This window comes from Parasteatoda tepidariorum, chromosome X2, assembly GCF_043381705.1.
Source record: "Parasteatoda tepidariorum isolate YZ-2023 chromosome X2, CAS_Ptep_4.0, whole genome shotgun sequence".
Classification (NCBI taxonomy): domain Eukaryota; kingdom Metazoa; phylum Arthropoda; class Arachnida; order Araneae; family Theridiidae; genus Parasteatoda; species Parasteatoda tepidariorum.
The window spans coordinates 39,681,705-39,701,145 of NC_092215.1; the positions used below are offsets into that span (position 1 = coordinate 39,681,705).

Sequence of the window (19,441 nt, forward strand, 5' to 3'; positions counted from 1 at the left end):
TATTAAAGCAAAAAATTATCGTTAAAATTATTATTTTTTTAATTTCTGCACGACATAAATTTTTGTTATTTTTTGGGGGGGTTTCTTAGTTTTTAGTTTTCAGTAATTATTGATATATAATAACTTCTTCTCAAAAAATTTTTACCTAGGTTATTAAAAAATATTTTTAAATTTATATTATATAAAATTATTTTTACAAAATCTAAAGTCTTAAAAATTGTTTCTTTTCTTAAGATATACATTCTTGACTACGAATATTTTAAATAAAGAAAATAATGTAATGACAGGAATCTAGTAACATAGACTTTAAAGAATACAAAATACATTACAAGAAAAATGCATTGTTCCATTCAAAAAATAAGATATATTTCAGCTGTAGAAAAATCTTTTGTAATTAACGTAGACACTTTAAAGACAGTTAATGCCCCTAAAGAAATGATATAACGCCAGTGAAGGGAAAAGTTTTTTTTTTAAAAAAAAGGAGAAATGTTTTGCTTCTGGCAGGGCTCCAGTTTGAAAAGAGGTCTTCTTAATCCCGAAAAGAAACTTAACACTTAGGGTGGTACTTACACCTGTCTTCATCGCATTAGAGTTTTTTAAACACAAGAAAAAAAGAAAAAAATAATTAACAGATAAAATCGGCACCTATATCACAGCTAATAATGTCTGCTTGTAATAAATAAGTTCTATTTAATCTTTACCTTTAACAGTTTTCTTTCATATATTTAAGGCAATATTTAGATTTTCTGTGTGTAATTGTTAATGTCTTCATAGCCAAAAAATTTTTGTGTCCAGTTTGTGATGTTTATTTTCAGGTTGATTAAAAGTTGAATCCCAAAAATCGAAACGTAAAAGCCTTTGTACTCAAAAGAAGTTTTTTTTTAAATTTTTTTTTTTAAAAAACTTTGGTAGTGTTTATTTTAACTGTAAAAATGACCTCGAGTGCAAAGGGGTAATATTTTTTAAAATCTAATTGACATTTAAATGCTAACTTCTATCAAACAATACTAAAAGAAAACATTTATTCTTCAGTAGTCTGTTCTCGAATTTACAACCCTTTCTGGAGTATGAAAACATTAATTCAAAATATATTACGAATCTCTGGAAATGCAAAACTAACTGCGTTGAAACGTTTTGCAACCAGCATACTTTAAACAACAAAAAGTTAAAGTATGTTACCTCACTTAGAATGTACCGTTTGCTATTGCACTTTGCTAATGTCCTGTCTGACTAAAATTTTCATTCAAAATTTCTGTTCCGGAAAGGGTTAAAACACTAAAATAGTTTATTATCGTGTGCAGTATTAGGCCTGAAATATTAAGGCGTGACTATTATTAGTTAAGATTTCTTTCAGAGAAAAGTTAAAATGTTGCTTAGCAACAAATAAGCATGTTTCGAATTAACTAAGGCTATGAACACAACTCAGAATTATATATGTCATATGCCTGATATATGTCCCTTTCTCATGCAATTGTTTCTGAAAACATATTTAAAGAATTTCGATTAATAAAGATACGCCATAGCTTTTGAGTGTCTTATAAACTAAGAGTGATGAAGTTCAAAATATTCATTTAAAAAAAACTCTGTGCACTTAATTTCGAAAAAAAAAATTAACTTTAAAATTTACTAGTATTCATCTATATAAAATTACATAATGCCTAATTTACAATGCAAGAAGCAATTTTGATATAAAACACAGGTTTTAAATAGAGATTTGTGCTTTTTTTATTGATTTATAATGTAGATAGTATAGAGCTATATGAAACAGATTATCAGGTAAATGGTTTCCAGAGTTTTGTTTGCACTGACGTACAATTGCCGAAACTTTCAATGATTTTTTTTTGCATAAATGCAGCTTAATTTGCTTGATATCACGGTTATTTTCTCTTTCAAGACTTGGGTGGTTGTAGAATTGTGATTATTAGGGGCATAAATCTTACACTTTAAAAATAATAACAAAAGAAAATGCCATTTAAAAAACCAAAGAAAGAGCATGATCTGGGCGTCCGATTATGATCCCCAAAATTGAAAATTGCAGGACTGGGAAATGACTCAACGTTCTTCAAAATATTGCTTAACTATAAGAATGCGTAGAATTTTTCATGAAGTACACAGTCTTTTCATTAACAATGTACCATCAGCTACCAAGATGTCTCTTGTTTCTTCGTTTCCACACTTGCTTTCACAAATAAGGGAGAAAAATTTAAATATTGCTGGAACTTTTAACACCTCTAAAACCTCTCTCAACCTCTTAAAAACTATACCGTTGTGTTTGCAAACGGGCATGTGAATTATTGCCCATTGACAAATGACACTTTAATTTAATGAAAGCAGAAAGCGACTAGATTACTTTTAAATGACTGAAGTCAGAAGGTGACATAACTTGTGAATTATATGCTTTGCAATAAAGGAAAGAATTACTGTTCCTTTCCAGACTGTACACCTTTGCAATTCAAGAATCTTCATTAGAAGCCAAGAGAATAACGAACTGAAGAAGTGTCGTAAAATTTTCAGGATTTCGCTTCTGAGATTACAGTTTTTTTTATGTTTTGTATCGTCTGTGTTACTAAAATCTATTTTCTACAACACATCTATAATTAGATTTTACCTAACGTCTGTCGGATATTTTCATAGAATCAGTTAGCGAACAGAAATGTGTAGAAAACAATAAGAGCTGACAACAGACCCCTTCATTGTGGTTTAGTTTCTATTATTTATTTATTTTTTCTAAAAGTGCTTTCTGCATGAGACATAGAAAAAATTTTGCTCAACGTTTATAATGTTTTCTCCAAGCAATTAATTGTGAAAAGTTCACGAAGTAATTCATTTCTTATTAGAGATCATTTAGACACTACTGTTTACTCTTAGAAACAATTACAGTTTGTCTGATTGTCACTTGATAAATGCTAGAAAAAGGCCGGCCATTGATTTAATCTTGTCATTTTGGTATTTGAAACAAAAAGGATAGTTAAAGTATTCGAGTTTCTTTATTGTGAAAATAAAAATATCCTTCTCTTGTATTTAGTCTTAAGGTAACTAAAAATGGTTATTTTAACTGAAGTGCTAGATAGTCGGTTTCAAATGCTTCCGATAAATGCATTTGCTGGGATGCCACAGGAGACTATTTTTGCAAAAAGTGGTAGAAACTCAATTTTCTTTTATTCATTTATTATCTCTTTAATTATTTAATCGTATCGACCACCATGACTTACATTTCATATTACTCATATATACACATTTTTGTATTTACTTTCAATACTAAACTGAAAAGATTAGCTGGAAAAAGTTGCTAATTTTAATTTCTTTTAATAAAATTTTGAAATTTATTAGTCAGCACTTTTTACATTTTCAGTCACCCGTTGCAACCCTGAATTTGCAATAAAAATTTGTGCACTTTATTCACTTGGAAATAATTTATACAAGTTCTAGTATATTTTATCTTCTAAAAGGGCTTTTTTTGCATGTAACACTGGAAAAAAAAATTTCAACGTACATAATATTTTTCCAAGCAATTACTTGTAAAAAGCTCACGAAGTAATTCATTTCTAATTAGAAATCATTTAGACATTACTCATAGAAAGAATTACTGTCTGATTGTCACTTAATAAATGCTAGGAAAAGGCCAGTCATTGATTTTATTTTGTCATTTTGGTACTTGAAACGAAAAGTTAGTGAAAGTTTTCAAGTTTTTTTTTTTGAGAAAACAAAAATGTCCTTTATTTGCATATAGTCTTAAGGTAAATAGTTGTTTTAATTGAAGTGCTAGCTAGTCGGTTTCAAAGGCTTCCAATAAATGCATTTGTTATAAGAATTTGCCCTTCTTATTTCAAAAATTTTTATTAAAGTTATTATTTTTTTTTCTAAAAAAGTGCTTTCTGTATGAGACATTGAAAATTTTTTTCAACTTTTATAATGTTTTTTGTAAGCACTTATTTGTGAAAAATTCTCGAAAAAATCCATTTTTCATTAGAGTTCATTTAGACATTACTGTTTACTCTTAAAAACAATTACAGTTTGATTGGTGACTGATTGTTACGAATTCTGCACCAACCACAGTGCAGCCATGTAGATGGATCTCCAGTGGTAGATGGATAGCGGTCTAGAATTTCCTGACCATCGGACTATGTAAGGAAGGTTTTCGTGGTTTTCCTGTCCATGTAACACATATGAGTGCTTTTTCGATTTAAAAAAACCTTCACGAAAGCTTGTTTGTCTCAATGCTTGATCCAGTAAATCCCTTGTCATCTGGGTTGGCTTGAAAATTGCCATGCTACGAAGTTGAACATTGATAGTCATTAACTCAGAAATGAGTCGGCTGTTCAACGTCGGTTATAAAAATATTTTTAAAAAAAACTTGCAGTTTTAATCTTTGTTAACAGACAGTCGTTCGTTACATTCAAAATTTTTAAAATGCAAAGCAGAATCATCATCTAGTTGCTATTCTTTATTACTTGAATTTTTATTGTTTTTTAATGAACTGTTGTCCGTTTCTTTCAAGATTTATACCTCGAAAAAAGAATTACCATATATAAATATAAATGATTTTTATTCTTTTTTAATGAGCAGTTGCCCATTACTTTCAAGATTTATACCACGAAAAAGAATTACCATATATAAATGTCCTTTAATATTTTCAGATTTACTTATTGTTAATAAACGCGCATTCGTATGTTTCAAAACTTTCACAATGCGAAGAAGAATGATCATTAATAGACATTTTTTACTACATTTATACTGTTAGTTAATGAACATACGTTCGTTACTTTCACTATTTTCAAACTGTAATTATATCATGATTTTCTAATATTTTTTACTACTTGTAATTTTACTGTTTTTATGGAACAATCACTCACTACTTTCACAATTTTCATATTTCAAAGAAGAATATTTTTTAATAATATTCTTTAATACTTGCAGTTTTTTTTAAAATTTTGCTTTAATAGATAATAAAAATGAGATTTTAAATTTTTATGTATTCTTTTTTAGCAATGAATTATCAAAGTTATCAAATACAACATCCTTGCTAGACAGTTTGCTGTCAGAAGACAAGTATGACAGAAGAATTCGACCTGGTTTTGGTGGTAATAAATCTTTTTAAATCATCTTAATTTTGAGAAAGTAAGCAATATCTCTTAACAGTTTAAACACTGGTGTTAAAATTTTGGAGCATGCGTTTGTGTTTTTTCCAAAACACAAAAACTGATATCTCAATGACTTCCTTGATAGCAATTATCCTGGATAAGTAAGGCATGCATAGCAGAGATGAGACGGGTTCAACTCGAGACCGAAAGCCCGACGCTGATTCGGTCTCATTTAGTGAAAAAAAAGCTTCGGATTTCCGACACAGTCAGATTCATTAAAATATTTTCAGTAACTTTCTTACTATGTGCCGACCGGCCTGTGTAGAGGGCAGAGAACTATCCTTGCATCAGAAAGGTTCTGGGTTCGAATCCCGGGCAAGGCATGGATTTTCTTTCCTTCTCTGTACTATCTGTCCTCACTGTAGGAGCGACGTTGGCCAACGCCTCCTGTATCTGAAAGCCTCCACATGGTTTTTTACAGGTAGTCCTGTGAAGGATATCCACTTTCCGAACGAGTCATTTAGTACAAAATTTAGTTAAGGGCAATTCCATATGTGACGGAATGACATTTTGACTTGCATGATGACAATTAATTGAAGTTTCTATGCATCTAATTTCAAATAAACATGATTTTTTCTCATGCATATCATTATTATTGGTATAATGTGATTCATAAACTAAAAAAAAAGAATTTTGTATTTTTTTTATTTTTAATTTTATGAACTTTTTACTTGTGTGACGGAATGACATTTTGGCAACCAAGCTTTCGGCATGCCGCTTAGAACTGGTAGTTTCTGTGAATTTTGCAACTATTATTTTCCTGAACTATTTTTTACTTTTAGTATAATGTGTAAGCAATGTAAATTGTGAATTTGGAAAATTAACCTCAGGTTGGTTAGCAGTTATTAACATCTATTTGCTGTGACGGAATGACCGTGACGGAATGACAAAAAGTTTAGTGGAAGAAAGTNTGTGAGGGATATCCACTTTCCGAACGAGTTATTTAGTACAAAATTTAGTTAAAATAAGAAAGTGGTAGCAAATATATGACTAAAAATTTGTTTTATTTATGAATATTATTGGTTTGCCTTATTCACTTGTCAACCACTACAGATATAATTCTCAATTATATGTGATAAATTTCTCTCAATTACTTTTATAAAAGGTTTTGGGTTCATGCGCGCAACTGGTTCACTTTTTAAACTGTCTGCGCGGACTACTTATAAAAGACCGTGTGGAGGCTTTTTGATGTAGGAGGTGATGCGTTGGCCCACCTAATATGGTGCCCCTGAAAGAGAGGCCAACAAAATCGCCCTGTATATGCCTGAATTGACGGATTTTAACACAGGTGGGCATTGGAAAAAAAAACTTGGTTCAGTTATTGAGTATAAAAAATTTTAAATTTATAGGGTATTAAAATTCACAGCATTCTGCAACTTCTGTTCAGTGCTTTTGTTTCGCGAGGTTAGCGCTGATTACATTCTTTTTTAATTTTTGTTTTTGTCACCTTGAGTTTCAGATGGTTAAAGTTTTAGTCGTCGCTTTTTCTTTCCTGGCTTTTTCATTCACTTTGTGATAATCATGAATGGATAATTTCTTTGAAAAAAAGAGCTGAAACGAAGTAGTTATGCTACCTCTTTTTAAACTTTTGTATGGATCACGAAATTTCAACAATGAATTTTTACGTGAGCCTCTGACAATGTGTTAAGTCTGGGTACAAACTTTTGTATTCCGCAGTCGTAGAAATTTGCCGCCTATCCTCAGAACCACGCTTTAACTTCAGTTTTGATCTCATCCTCATCATGAAAGTTTTGCCTAACAAGATCTTTTTTGAGATAAAAGAATAAGTGAAAGATCTATGCGGTATGGCGGATGATTCAACAGGGTGCGTAGCGTTTTTAAAAAGTGCTTAAAGGTGTTTACTTTCGATTTTTTGTTTTCTAAAAGCCCTTAAAGGCAAAGCGCCTTTGATATTATTGCATGAGAATTTCATTGGGTGTTTTTAAAAAGTGCTTAATTTTCCCTTTTCCAAAATGAGATTTTTTCTTTACCATGTTGATTTTTGCCACGAATTATGTAAAAAGACATTGTTCAAATTTTATTTCTCTTGCTAATTTAATAGTTGGTGACGCGGCATCGTCTTCGTCACTGGCTAGCTCGAGATATTCTATGACAAACTTGACTTGACCATGAACTTTGAACTTAACTTGGGGATCATTCACTAATTTCTTATTTTCTCGTGGGTTCCCGGAGCAGTCAAAAATCCAAAATTTTCATCTCCCTTTTTATTCATTAAGTTTAAAAACTAATTGAGAATTTTAAGTGTAATATTTTTACTTTTTATTTACCATCCACCAATTGCATAATTTTTTTTAAAGTTTTTATTTAATTTATTACTTTTTTTGCTTATTAATAATTTATTAACTATGCACTTAACTTTTAATCAATTATTTTATTATTACTTTTAAAATTTTCCGTATTCTTAAGTTGTTTGATGAGATATATCAATTATATTTAAAGACAAGATTTAAAAAAAGTATGAAGTGAGGGGCTTTCAATATTTTAAACGCAGAAAAAATCTTATGTTCAGTTAGGTAAAAAAAAATCATATTTGTCATTCCAAAAAACTTTAATTCTTCTCTTAATAATGTTTAAAAAAATTTTTTTTAATGAAAAATTCACTTATAGCAGATTTGTTAAATATTAAGAATGTAGGGTAAAAATGTTTCGCTTCAATACTCATTGTATTAACATTTCAAAATAATTTAAATATTTTTAAATATTAATTAAAGAAATAGTGAACCAAGTAAAACTATTATTATGTACACTGAGAACATATTATTCTGTACATAAGAAGTACACTTTATATGCATACTGGTGTACATATAAAGAATTAGATGATTATGAATAGATTTTTATAAGATAATTAATTTTGTATTTTTATTTTTAATAATTAAACAAAATAAGGGATTGGATAAATTGCAATTTGACTTATTTTAATTTATAATTATTTAATATTTACTACACTGAAATTTGGGTTTTTAACAGTAATTTTCAGAACAAAAAGAGTTCCATGTTAAAATAAATCAAGAACATAATTGATAGAACTCTTGTAATTTTGCATGTATCTTAATTTAAAAATACTTCATACTTATAATAGCTAATAATTATCCGTAAGCCAAAATTTTGATTTTTTGGCAATTTTCTAAATTTATGTCAAAAGGATTTTTTGACATGACTGTTAAAACCGTCAATTGTCAAGAACTTGCCAACCGTGCCTAATTATGATATTTCCTTAAAGTGCTTACAAATATTTTTTGAGTTCTTGAAATTGCTTAAAAGATGCTTATTTTTTGTTTAAAACTTTGGCTACGCACCCTGTTTAAAATTTTCCATTTGAAACTTGAGTATTGCTTTGATTTGAAGCGTTGTGTGAGGACGATTACATGAGATTTTTATTGGACTCACAGAAATTTTTCTTTTGCTGCCATTGGTGAAGTATATTTACTTTTCTTAAACGCCTCGTATTTCCATTTAATTGAAAAATATTTTAGTAGTTGTGAATAACTTGATACATTATTTTTTTTTCATTTTTGCTACCACTTAAAAAAAAATTCAGATTGTAGGAGTCCTGCTATTTAGTTAAAAATTCTCAGGGCCTCAATAGCTGCTACAGGTAAGCCTCCACACGATTTTTTATAGGTAGTTCGATCAAACCACTGTGAAGGATGTCCACTTTCCGAACGAGTCATTTAATACAGAACATAGTTAAAATAAGAAAGTGGTAGCAAATATATGACTGAAAAGTTGTTTTATTTATGAATATTATTGGTTTGCCTTATTCACTTGACAACCACTACAGATTCATTTCTCAAATATATATGATAAATTTTTCTCAATTACTTTTATAAAAGGTTTTGGGTTCATGCGAACAACTGGTTCACTTTTTAAGCAGTCTACGCAGACTACTTATAAAAGACCGTGTGGAGGCTTTTTGTTGTAGGAGGTGATGGGTAAGCCCAATAGTAGCGACGCATCTTTATCTAAAATACAAAATATTTAATTTTTCCTTTCACTCCAACTTGAATTCCAGTTACCAGAAAGTATCACCTTAAAGTTAAAACTTCAAGATAGATGGGAAAAAGGCCGTAAAATAGGACAAAATTAATTTTGATGATGATGAGAGCACAGATTTTCCGCAGAGATTTCCAAATAAGAATTATTTTTAGAAGTAAACTGATATAATAAAGTTTGTAAAAGGACACATGAAAACCAGTTGCTCTATCTATACAATTTAAAATTCTTAAAACAGAAATATATAATAGATATCCTTAATATAAATTTTATTTAGGGATGAAATTTCAAGTATTGCTTCAAAAACGTTTCTACCAGCTTTTTTTTCCCGTTGCTGATAAGCTTATTCATGTATCTATTGAGTTATTCTGAAAGTAATTACGTTTTTCTTTTCTTTCTTTTTTTATGAAAAGGAAAGGCGATTTTCTTAAAGTAAAAAATTTCTTTATTGAATCAGTTATTGTCCAATCTGGACGGAAATTTTTTGCCATCCACGAGCATAAAATTTTTGTTCTTTTCTGGTAAAAAACTATTTCAGGTGATTTTTTACCTCTTTATTTGAAATGAAGGTTTTACCTTCTAAAATTTTTTGTAGAGACCGGAACATTGTTGTAGAAAACCCTTTTCTTGTCTCCAGTGACGATGCGCTTTAAAAATTTATAATTTTCTTGACGTTTGAGAAGCAAATCACAGACGTCAACTCGACGGCACAAATTTCTTTCCGTAAGAACATGACGAACTCGTATGGCGAGTTTTGATATTAAACCTTAGGCTTTTCGAATGCTCATGAACGGTCAAATTTGATAAAATCAATGCTTCAGCGATCTCAAGGGGTGTTATTCACCTGTTTGCCTCAATTAATGCCTTTATTGTGTCTTCATCAGCTTAAACTGGCTTGGTGCATCTTAACACGTTCACGCCGGGAAAAGTGAAAATACTGGTATGGGAAAAAGAGAAAATACTGGCAGAAGAACTATTTCAATATTAGATAATAATCGGGAGGAGTTAATCTATTCTCAACAATAAAAATTCACTGTAAGGAAATTTATCACAGCGCAGAAGCAATTCAATATAAAAATTGCATTCGTTAAAAACAATTGGTAGTTATTGATTTTTATTATTCCCGGAAAAAAACTAAAAAATGAAATTTATTGTTACCAGTTTTTACTCCGGTGCGCTGCCAAGATGAGACAATCTAGCGTGATCCACCGGTGGGTCACCCTGGCGTGAACGTGTTTATCGAAATTTTGTTAACCAGTTTTGACACTGCGTACTCTAATACATCTTCTTCATGCATATCGTGTAATTTGTTTCTTATTTATTTGAGCGATATTTTACTTTTTCGATAGTCGAAAAGTAAAATATGCCGAAAGTTTTGCTTTTCATTTTCCATATTTGAAAGGGAAACAGCCAAGAACTGCTCCGTTTAATCAGTCGCACTTTTTCACAAGTAAGCCTTGCTATATCAGCTGGTAATACATATAATGATAATTGGCTATGAAAAAATATAATTAACTCCTCTTTAGAAAAAACAAAATTACTTTCCAAACAGCCCGATATTATCAGCTAAGAAATTTCATCTTTTAATTTTGATTTTAATAAATTAAATTGTTTTTTTTTTAAGGACCAGCAGCTATTGTTGAAACAGATATAAACATTCGAAGTTTTGGTCCAATATTAGAATCTGAAAGGGTAAGATCTCTTTTAACTGCATGTTTAACTGTTTCATGTATTTAAATTCGGGATATGTTTTTCAAACAAATATACTCTGTAAAAAGTTGTATGTGAATCAAGCAACCATCAGAAGAACAAACATGGAAAGTCTCCAACCAAAACATATCCAATTGAAATGCTCATTCATCCGTGATGACTTGATTGATATGCTTGGCACTAAAGATTTGAATTTAAAAAGGTGCTTTGATATACAAATTACTTGAGGCAGTTTATCTCTTTCACACATAGGCTATAATTTCAAACTCATTTGTAATTTATGTGTTTTTTTATGTCTAGAACTTGAGTCATTATACATAGATGTATAAACAGAGTTTTACTTATTTATTTAGTGATTTAGGGTAAATTGTCTCTTAATATTCATTTATATGATATGTATTTATTAAAAAATCTTTTTATTTTTGATATTCATTTAACTATTGACTATCTGTGAGTATATTGGATCATAATTTTTTTTTCTTGAATTTATATATGGCTCTTAAAATGTGAAAGAAATTTTGAAAACCTTAAACTTTTAAATATAAAGAATGGTAATATAATGAATTATAACATTGAAAGGAAATGTACGGCGCGCAAAATAAATAAATAAATAAAATAAAATATACAGAACTTCCTGTATAACTTTTGATCTAATGATCTGATTAACTTGCACTGGGAATCAATTTTAAAGGTTTGAGGGGTAAAATCAAATATGTAAATTACTTAGTGCAGATGATAGTTTAATTTACGAAATCAGACACAAAAACGTACTTTCTCTAACTTCATAAGTAAAACTACATTAAAGACTAATAAGTTGGTGAATCTTTGGTTAAAAAGGATAAAAATGTAAACAGTTTTTGAGTTATATTTTAAGTTAAATGTAAACAGTTTTAAGTTCAGCATACTTATTTATAAAATATTATAAATTAAATATAAAACATGCAGGAAAATATGAAAATATCACTACTGCTTATTAATTTCAATACTCGCGTTTTTTTTAAAAGTTTTTCTAAGAAATACACTAAATAATAGCTGTCGCATAAATACATTATTTTATAATTTTTGCTTTAAATTTTTCTGACAAATCTTTCTTTCGCTTTAAATCTGGATTTCGTACATTACATTTATATCTTTAATCTACTTTTGCAAATGATTCACTTAAAACATGTATATTTTGCACATAATGCAGTGTTCAAAGCTTTGTTCTAAAATTTTTGTTTTGGGACAGCGTGCTAAAAATATTTTATAACCCTTTCTTTCCTTTTTACTACAAATATCTAAAGGTATGTTGATATTAATGAGCGAGTAGTCCTAGAAATCGAATTTAAAAAAAGTCGAATTTTTTAAAATTCAATTTCTAAGGAACTATTCGACCAATATCGCTCAAATTTTGTATTCCACAGTGTAAAATTGTATTTATTTCATTGCTATTTAACATTTTTTAAGCTATTTTTAAATAAAATAATAAAAAATATTTACTAAGAATTATTTTTTGCATGAAATTATATTTGGAAAAACGAATTTTATAATTGTATGCAAAAACATAGTGAAATACGCAAAAGTAAAATTAACATTAAGGGGTTGAAACTTTGGATCGCACTCTTGAGTAAACTATTGGGACCATATTTTTTCCCCAGATTGCGGCTACCTTCTATAATTTGAAGATTGGAAATTCAAACCCATAAAAAAATGGCACATTTATTCTAAAAAAGTATGTTTTAATGCTTGATATAGTAATTAAAATATCATCTGTAGAAATAAATTAGCTTATTTGAGTTATCCCCCCCCCCTCTTAAACCATTATAATTGAGACCAAGTACTTGAAAATCCGATGATTAGATCAAAAGGTATTCAGGGTGTTTCATTAATTATTTTGTTCGCTGCACATATATAATACAATGTAGAGTAATATAATAATAACTTCAAAAATCTTAATTCAACCCGTTAATTAATTCTCGGCTAAAGAAATGGTTAAGATATGGAAAGCATCTATAAGGGAAAAAATTAGATATTTCCTTCTGTGACTTACCTCTTTAGCTTAAAAAAAAGTTCTATACTTTGAATTTAACCCCTTAACCCCTTGGGGACGGGTGATTCAGAAAAGCATTCGTACAAAATCAGAATCAAGTTGCAATTAAATAAAAAACGGTAACTTAAATGTAGTCGTTACTAATTTGACAGACTTACTTTGCTTTTATTTTAATTATTGTTAGTTTAATCATATATATAATCAATGTTAATTCAAAGTATAACTAAATAGTTTTATTTTGAACAAAGTAATGGTGAATTAAATAAATCAAAAAATTATAACTCCGCCTACAAATAAACTGCTAAGGAAATACTTTGATTACCAGTTTTATTTTCTTACCCTGATTGATACGGTTTTTTGCTGTCACGTATTTGTGACAGTCGGCGCGAAAGGGTTAACGCACAGATTTTTTGAAAAAAACCGGAAAAAAAAATCAATTTTTTTATGTAAAAAAACACACTTTAGATTCTAACTACACTAAATTCAAAATAATTTGACACTAAATTCAAAACTTTAATAAAGTTTTGAATTTCATCAGCCACTACAATTATTATTAGTCAATGAGATTAAAATGACCAACTTACTCATACCTGCCAATTTTTACGCATCTGGAGTAAAATTTTATTTTTATATTTAAAGTGGTAGTAAATATATACTATTTTTTCTTTTATAAACTTAATTTTTAAATGATTTTGATCACCACTGTTCTTAAAAAAGTTAAGCATATATACATTAATATGTGTTACTAGGTACTATGTATGTCAGCTTAAGCGTTTTCAAATACAACGTACTTTTTTTTTTGTGTGTCTAAAATTGAAATTTTAATTCCATTTTATTGCTACTGGGAAAAATTATATTGGAAGAGATTAAAAGTTGGCAAATATGCTTACTATTCAAAGTGAAAGCAAAGAATGTTTTTGTTTTAAATATGAATAATTTAAAATTTAAGGCAATGTTGTAGATACGATTGATTAATTATACAGACTACAAATAAATAAAAATGAATTCAATCACTTTTCGCATGTTTAGTCATCCGTGGTCTTCCTGTTAAAATGTTTGTTTGTTATAAATCTATAAATATGGAGTTTTTATGAAGTGATGAATGAAAGATAACGGTAAGGCGAATCTGTGTTATTTACGTGTATCGGGAAAAAAAACTAAGCAATATTTCCGTAATTGCATAGTTACAACCCGGAAGTTCCAGTTTCCCGCAATATTAAAGTGAAAGTACAATTATGGTGAACAGAAGGTAAATATAGCAATGACAGCCCAATTACAACAACAATCACATTTCTGATCTCGAAAATATAAAACTCCTTCCTCTGTTATAGCTGGAATCCGAGAAAGAAATTCATGATTCCTAAGTTTTAGTTTTAAACAATTTTGAAAGTATTAGTGAAAGAGTATGTAACCCTTTAATACGTGATACAATTTGAAGATACTTACTTTTTCTTATTACCTTTAAATATTAATTAACACAATTTAAATTCCTTAATATAATAAATATTTTCTTATTACCTTTAATATTGCTCAAAGCGTAAAAAAGAGCTAGGAAAGTTTTTCTGTCATGAACATTTATTTGAGTTATTAAAGATAATCCATGTGTACTAGAATATATTATAAAATTTCTTGTTTTGTATTGCTTTTTAATCTGGGCTTCTGGGCCAGAAATCTGCCCCTATCCCATTCATCATGTAGTATTAGTCATTTTGTTTGGTTTCGTTGAAGCTAGCAGGCAATGTGGTTGCTGTCAGAGGATTCAAGCACTTTGCTTGAATAAATAATAATAATAATGAAAATGAAACGGAGTAGCTTGCTCTAAACTATGTGTGACTTGAGTTTCGGATACTGGTTGATGGTCAACGTGGGGAAACGCTTGATAGAACTTTCAATATTGTAGTTGTTGAAGCTGATGTNTGTTATTTGTCTTCTACTGCCGTCTGTATAGATTTCATAACCCACACCCCTCGGTGAGCTGTAGCCCCTTTCTATCAACTTGAGATCCGAGGGATTGAATATGAGGCGTCGGATGTAAAGAGAGCCGCTATTGGTCTGAATTGTATATTTATAATTTAATTTCTCTCAGACGAATTAGTTAGAGTTGGCGCTAAGATAATTACCACGTATGAGTGAGTGTCGTTTCTTTTAGAATGTTCTAAGGTCGCAGTTGCTATAGTCCAGCCTGTCTATAATTTTCATTAGAATTTGTGTAATTTTCCTACTTGTAGCGTTTTGACGTATCAAATCTTAAATTTGAAGTTTAAAAAAAAAAAAAACTTTCAACCTACCACGACATATTAATAATTAAAAAATATGCATATGTGACTTATTTGTTCGCTTATTTAATTCTTAAATGTTTAAGAAGCTAAATTTTTCTGAAATGTTTTCAGCTTTAATTGTTTCTTTACTTCCACTTTGTAAAAACAATAAATAATTCTTTCGCGTCTGAATTCTAAAACAAATGCCTATTTCAAGCGTGATTTAACCTTTCCATTTTGAAGGCTTCTTCCAATACATCCCTTACTCACCCCCTCCCCCGCAGAGGAAATAATACGCCTCTATTGCTGACCGATGTGAAAATACTTTGTTTTAAATGTCACAGCGAACGGGAAAAAAAACAGTGAAGCAAAATAAAAAAAAATATTGTTAAATCAAAGCTAAATAATTTACAGATAAACAATTACTTTTAATAATTTTACTTTAGTTTTAAAACAGTTCAAATCATGAAAATGATATTGCAGGCATTGATTGGCATTTTGTGGGGTTCAGAGAATCAGTATATATATATATATATATATATATATATATATAATTAATATTCTTCTGAAACAACTTTTAAAAATTAAATGGGTAAATAATATCAATTATATATTTTCTCAAATTTACTATCACTTTTCTTTTTGTGACTTCTCATTGCATCATAGTAACGGTTTTGAGTATAATTATATCAACTACTATCTTTTGACATTTCAAATTTACACAATAAATTGCTTCTAAAACTGGTAGCCAACGTTTCCCTAAAATATTTATTCGAATTATTTATAGTAGTTATGAGTGCTTGCATGTAGTGTAGTTTGAGGGTTTTATTGTAAATGTATTTAGGACCATACCTACCACCGTTAGTCTCACAAGTGGTGCATGCAAATTAATTAATATTTTAGTCAAAAAAATATTTTTCTCAAAATATACCTGTGCTTAAATAGTTTTGTATCTAAAGTGAATGTATAAAAATAGCCTTATTAATATTTACTTAAAAAATAAAATAAAACCCTAAGCCACAAGACAAATTATAATTTCTGATTGCCCACGTGTTACACATGACATGGAATTCTAGTACTACTTTATTCATCGAAGCATTTTTCACATCACTACTGCATTAAAAAACAGGGAGCCAATTGATCTATACTTTGAACCGAGTGGTATCGTCGTTCCGCTAAACGCTTTGTTGAATGGAGGTAACGTTTTCGAATTCTGCTATAATCCTTCCCTGGATATATCTTTGAGATGTCGCTACACAATGAGGAAGCGAGTGGTAAGCAAGAGCACAGGTGGAGAATTCCTATATTTTTGCATTAGGATGCGCAGAGGTGATGTGCGCGTGTTGATTCAAAAGTATGGGAAGTTGCATTTAGGATGCCTTTTATTTACCGTTCGCTCCCTCAGTGTGTGGCCTACCTAACTTGTTCACCTCGACATAGGCTTATAAACCGTGTTTGTAATGAACACACAAACCTGCATTTGTAAGTGTGAAAATGAATAAGTTTAGAGTTTTATACAATTATTGACGAATTTCTGTTGTTTTCGTATGCTACACAATGAGAAAGCGGATGGTAAGCAAGAGCACATGTGGAGAATTCCTATACTTTTGCATTAGAATGCACAGAGGTGACTTGCCCATGTTGATTCAAAAATATAGGTATGCATTTAGGATGTCTTTTATTTGCTGTTCGCTCCCTCAGTGTGTGGCCTGCCTAACTTATTCACCTCGACATAGGCTAATTAACCGTGTTTGTAATGAACACGCAAATCTGCATTTGTATGTGTGAAAATGATTAAGTTTAGAGTTTTATACAATTACTAACAAATTTTTGTTGTTGTATTGTCATATGCAATTATAGATTTTCATAATGTCCACTATTATGTAAAGAATGAATGTAAAAATAAAATAAATTCCCAATGTACAATTTTAAGGTTTACTCCATGGACTGTTATTTCCGACAAACTTGGTATGATTCAAGACTCCGGTTTACTGCAGCTCAAGAAGAACTATCTTTAAATTGGAAATTTCTACAAAAAGTTTGGATACCTGATACATTTTTCTTCAATGGTAAAAACTCATATCTTCATAAAGTTACAGTTCCCAATAAATTCATACGACTGCGTCCAGACGGACAGCTATTATATTCTATGAGGTATATTAAATTCTTCTAGAATAAAATTATTATCCTTCTTTAATTCTTGTCTCAAGCTTTTTAAAGTTTCGTTTAGGTTAACTGTCAAGGCCAGCTGTCCTATGCATCTGAGAAAATATCCTCTAGACACTCAAGCATGTCCTTTGGAAATTGGAAGTTGTAAGTGTTCTTTGATTTTGGGATCTCAACACATTTGTTGCGAGCAGCTTTTCCAAAAAAAAATTACTACAGCTGTTATAGATTAAAATTTAAAAAAAGTGGTAGACAAGATTTCATAAACGTTGGAGCATGCTTGTAACTATAGCTATAACTTCAATTTAAAAAAAGAAATTACGGCGAAGGATTGTAGTACTGATTACGCTGAATCATTTATGTTTGTGGTAATCACGAATGGCTAATTTCCATTAAAAACAGAGCGGAATCGAAGTAGTTTTGCCACCACTTTTCAAAATTTTGTATGGATCACAGAAATTTCAAAAATAAATAAACAGAAATTTGTTTTGCTCTTCTTACTAGATGCACTTTTTAAAACGTGTTTACTTATTTATTATTATTTTTTTTAAATTTTTCACTTTAACTTTTAATTTACGTTTTAAAAATATGCTTTGAAGAAAAATTTTTAAAAACTTCATGTTTAAAATACAGGAGTTTGTAGAAACATCCTCGTAAAATATTTTAGAAAAGTAGACGTTTCGAAACGTGTTTGGAAACCAACTCGAAAGTTTCTTAAAAAAACTGCATCAAAATTGCTTCATTTCTCATGGGTTGGAATAGAATATCCGATTTATTTTCTTTATAAATTAGCTTCAGGCATTAAAAAATGAAGGTTAGTGAATGATTATCATGTTTATTCTATAGTCACAATTGTTAAACTCAACTCGGCGTTTAAACTTTTACCGAACATTAAATCCTTTATACATATGCTCGAATCTTCATTTGTAATGTTGGTCAAAACCCGCTGAAATCTATTTGTTACCCCCCCAAAAAAATAACGAATAAGAAATCAATTTTAAAGCAGAAACATTGCTATACCTGATAAATGTTTCCGAAAAAAATAAAAACATTGTGAACACAGAAAAAATGAAGCATATGTGTTCTCTAAGTTTCCTGTTTTTAGCCTTTCATTAATTTTAGGGAAATCAAATATTATTTCAAGTTTGTAATACAACTACGAATATGGCTTAAAATTTACAAATTATATGAAAAGCAAACAATTGTGTGTAGATGATGAGTAAAACTTTGACCTTAAACTGGAAAACCTGGCGTCTATTTATCGATATCCCGGAAACAAACAAGCGAACCACAACGGCAAGTGCATTGAGAAGGTCAGTTGCCTATTTTTCCAATGGAACTATATAATTTGTCAGAGAAAATGTTTTCTGTTCATTTTTTTCTTCTTTTTTTTATTGGTTAGGGAAATTCTNTAGACGCTTCGAAACATGTTTGGAAACCAAAATTGTTTCATTTTTCATGGGTTGGAATAGAACATCCGATTTATTTTCTTTATAAATTAGCTTCAGGCATTATTAAAATGAAAGTTACTGAATGATTATCATGTTTGTTCTATATAGCCACAGTCATAGTTGTTAAACTCGGCGTTTAAGCTTTCACCGAACATTAAATCCTTTATACGCATGCTTGAATCTTCATTTGCAGTGTTGGTCAAGACCCACCAAAATCTATTTGCTACCCCCCCCCCAAAAAAAATAATAAATAAAAAAATCAATATTAACCCTTTCGCGCCGACTGTCACAAATACGTGCATAAAACCGTATCAGCCAGCATAAAACCGTATCAATCAGGGTAAAAAGATAAATCTGGTAATCAAATTATTTCTTTAGCAGTTTATTTGTGGGCGGAGTTACAATTGTTTGATTTATTTAATTCACCATAACTCAGTTCAAAATAAAACTATTTAGTTATACTTTGAATTAACATTGATTATATATATGATGAAACTAACGATAATTATTGCAAAAGCAAAGTAAGTCTTCCAAATTAGCAACGACTACATTTAAGTTACCGTTTTTTATTTAATTACAAGTTGATTCTGATTTTGTACGAATGCTTTTCTGAATCACCCGTCCCCAAGGGGTTAAAGCAGAAACATTGCTACAACTGAGAAATGTTTCCCT

At 29.8% G+C, this 19,441-nt stretch overlaps 1 protein-coding gene across 3 annotated transcripts in view; it reads left to right on the forward strand.

The window, feature by feature from the left end:
* Positions 1 to 19,441, forward strand: part of LOC107442621 (gamma-aminobutyric acid receptor subunit alpha-6-like) — a 57,184-nt gene that overhangs the window by 27,451 nt on the left and 10,292 nt on the right. For all 3 annotated transcript variants that reach the window (XM_043041827.2, XM_016056233.3, XM_043041826.2), the window contains exons 2-5: positions 4,987 to 5,081; positions 10,780 to 10,847; positions 17,086 to 17,306; positions 17,383 to 17,465. In XM_043041827.2, coding sequence (XP_042897761.1) covers positions 4,987 to 5,081; positions 10,780 to 10,847; positions 17,086 to 17,306; positions 17,383 to 17,465 — 467 coding nt within the window. The remainder of the gene's footprint in view (positions 1 to 4,986; positions 5,082 to 10,779; positions 10,848 to 17,085; positions 17,307 to 17,382; positions 17,466 to 19,441) is intronic.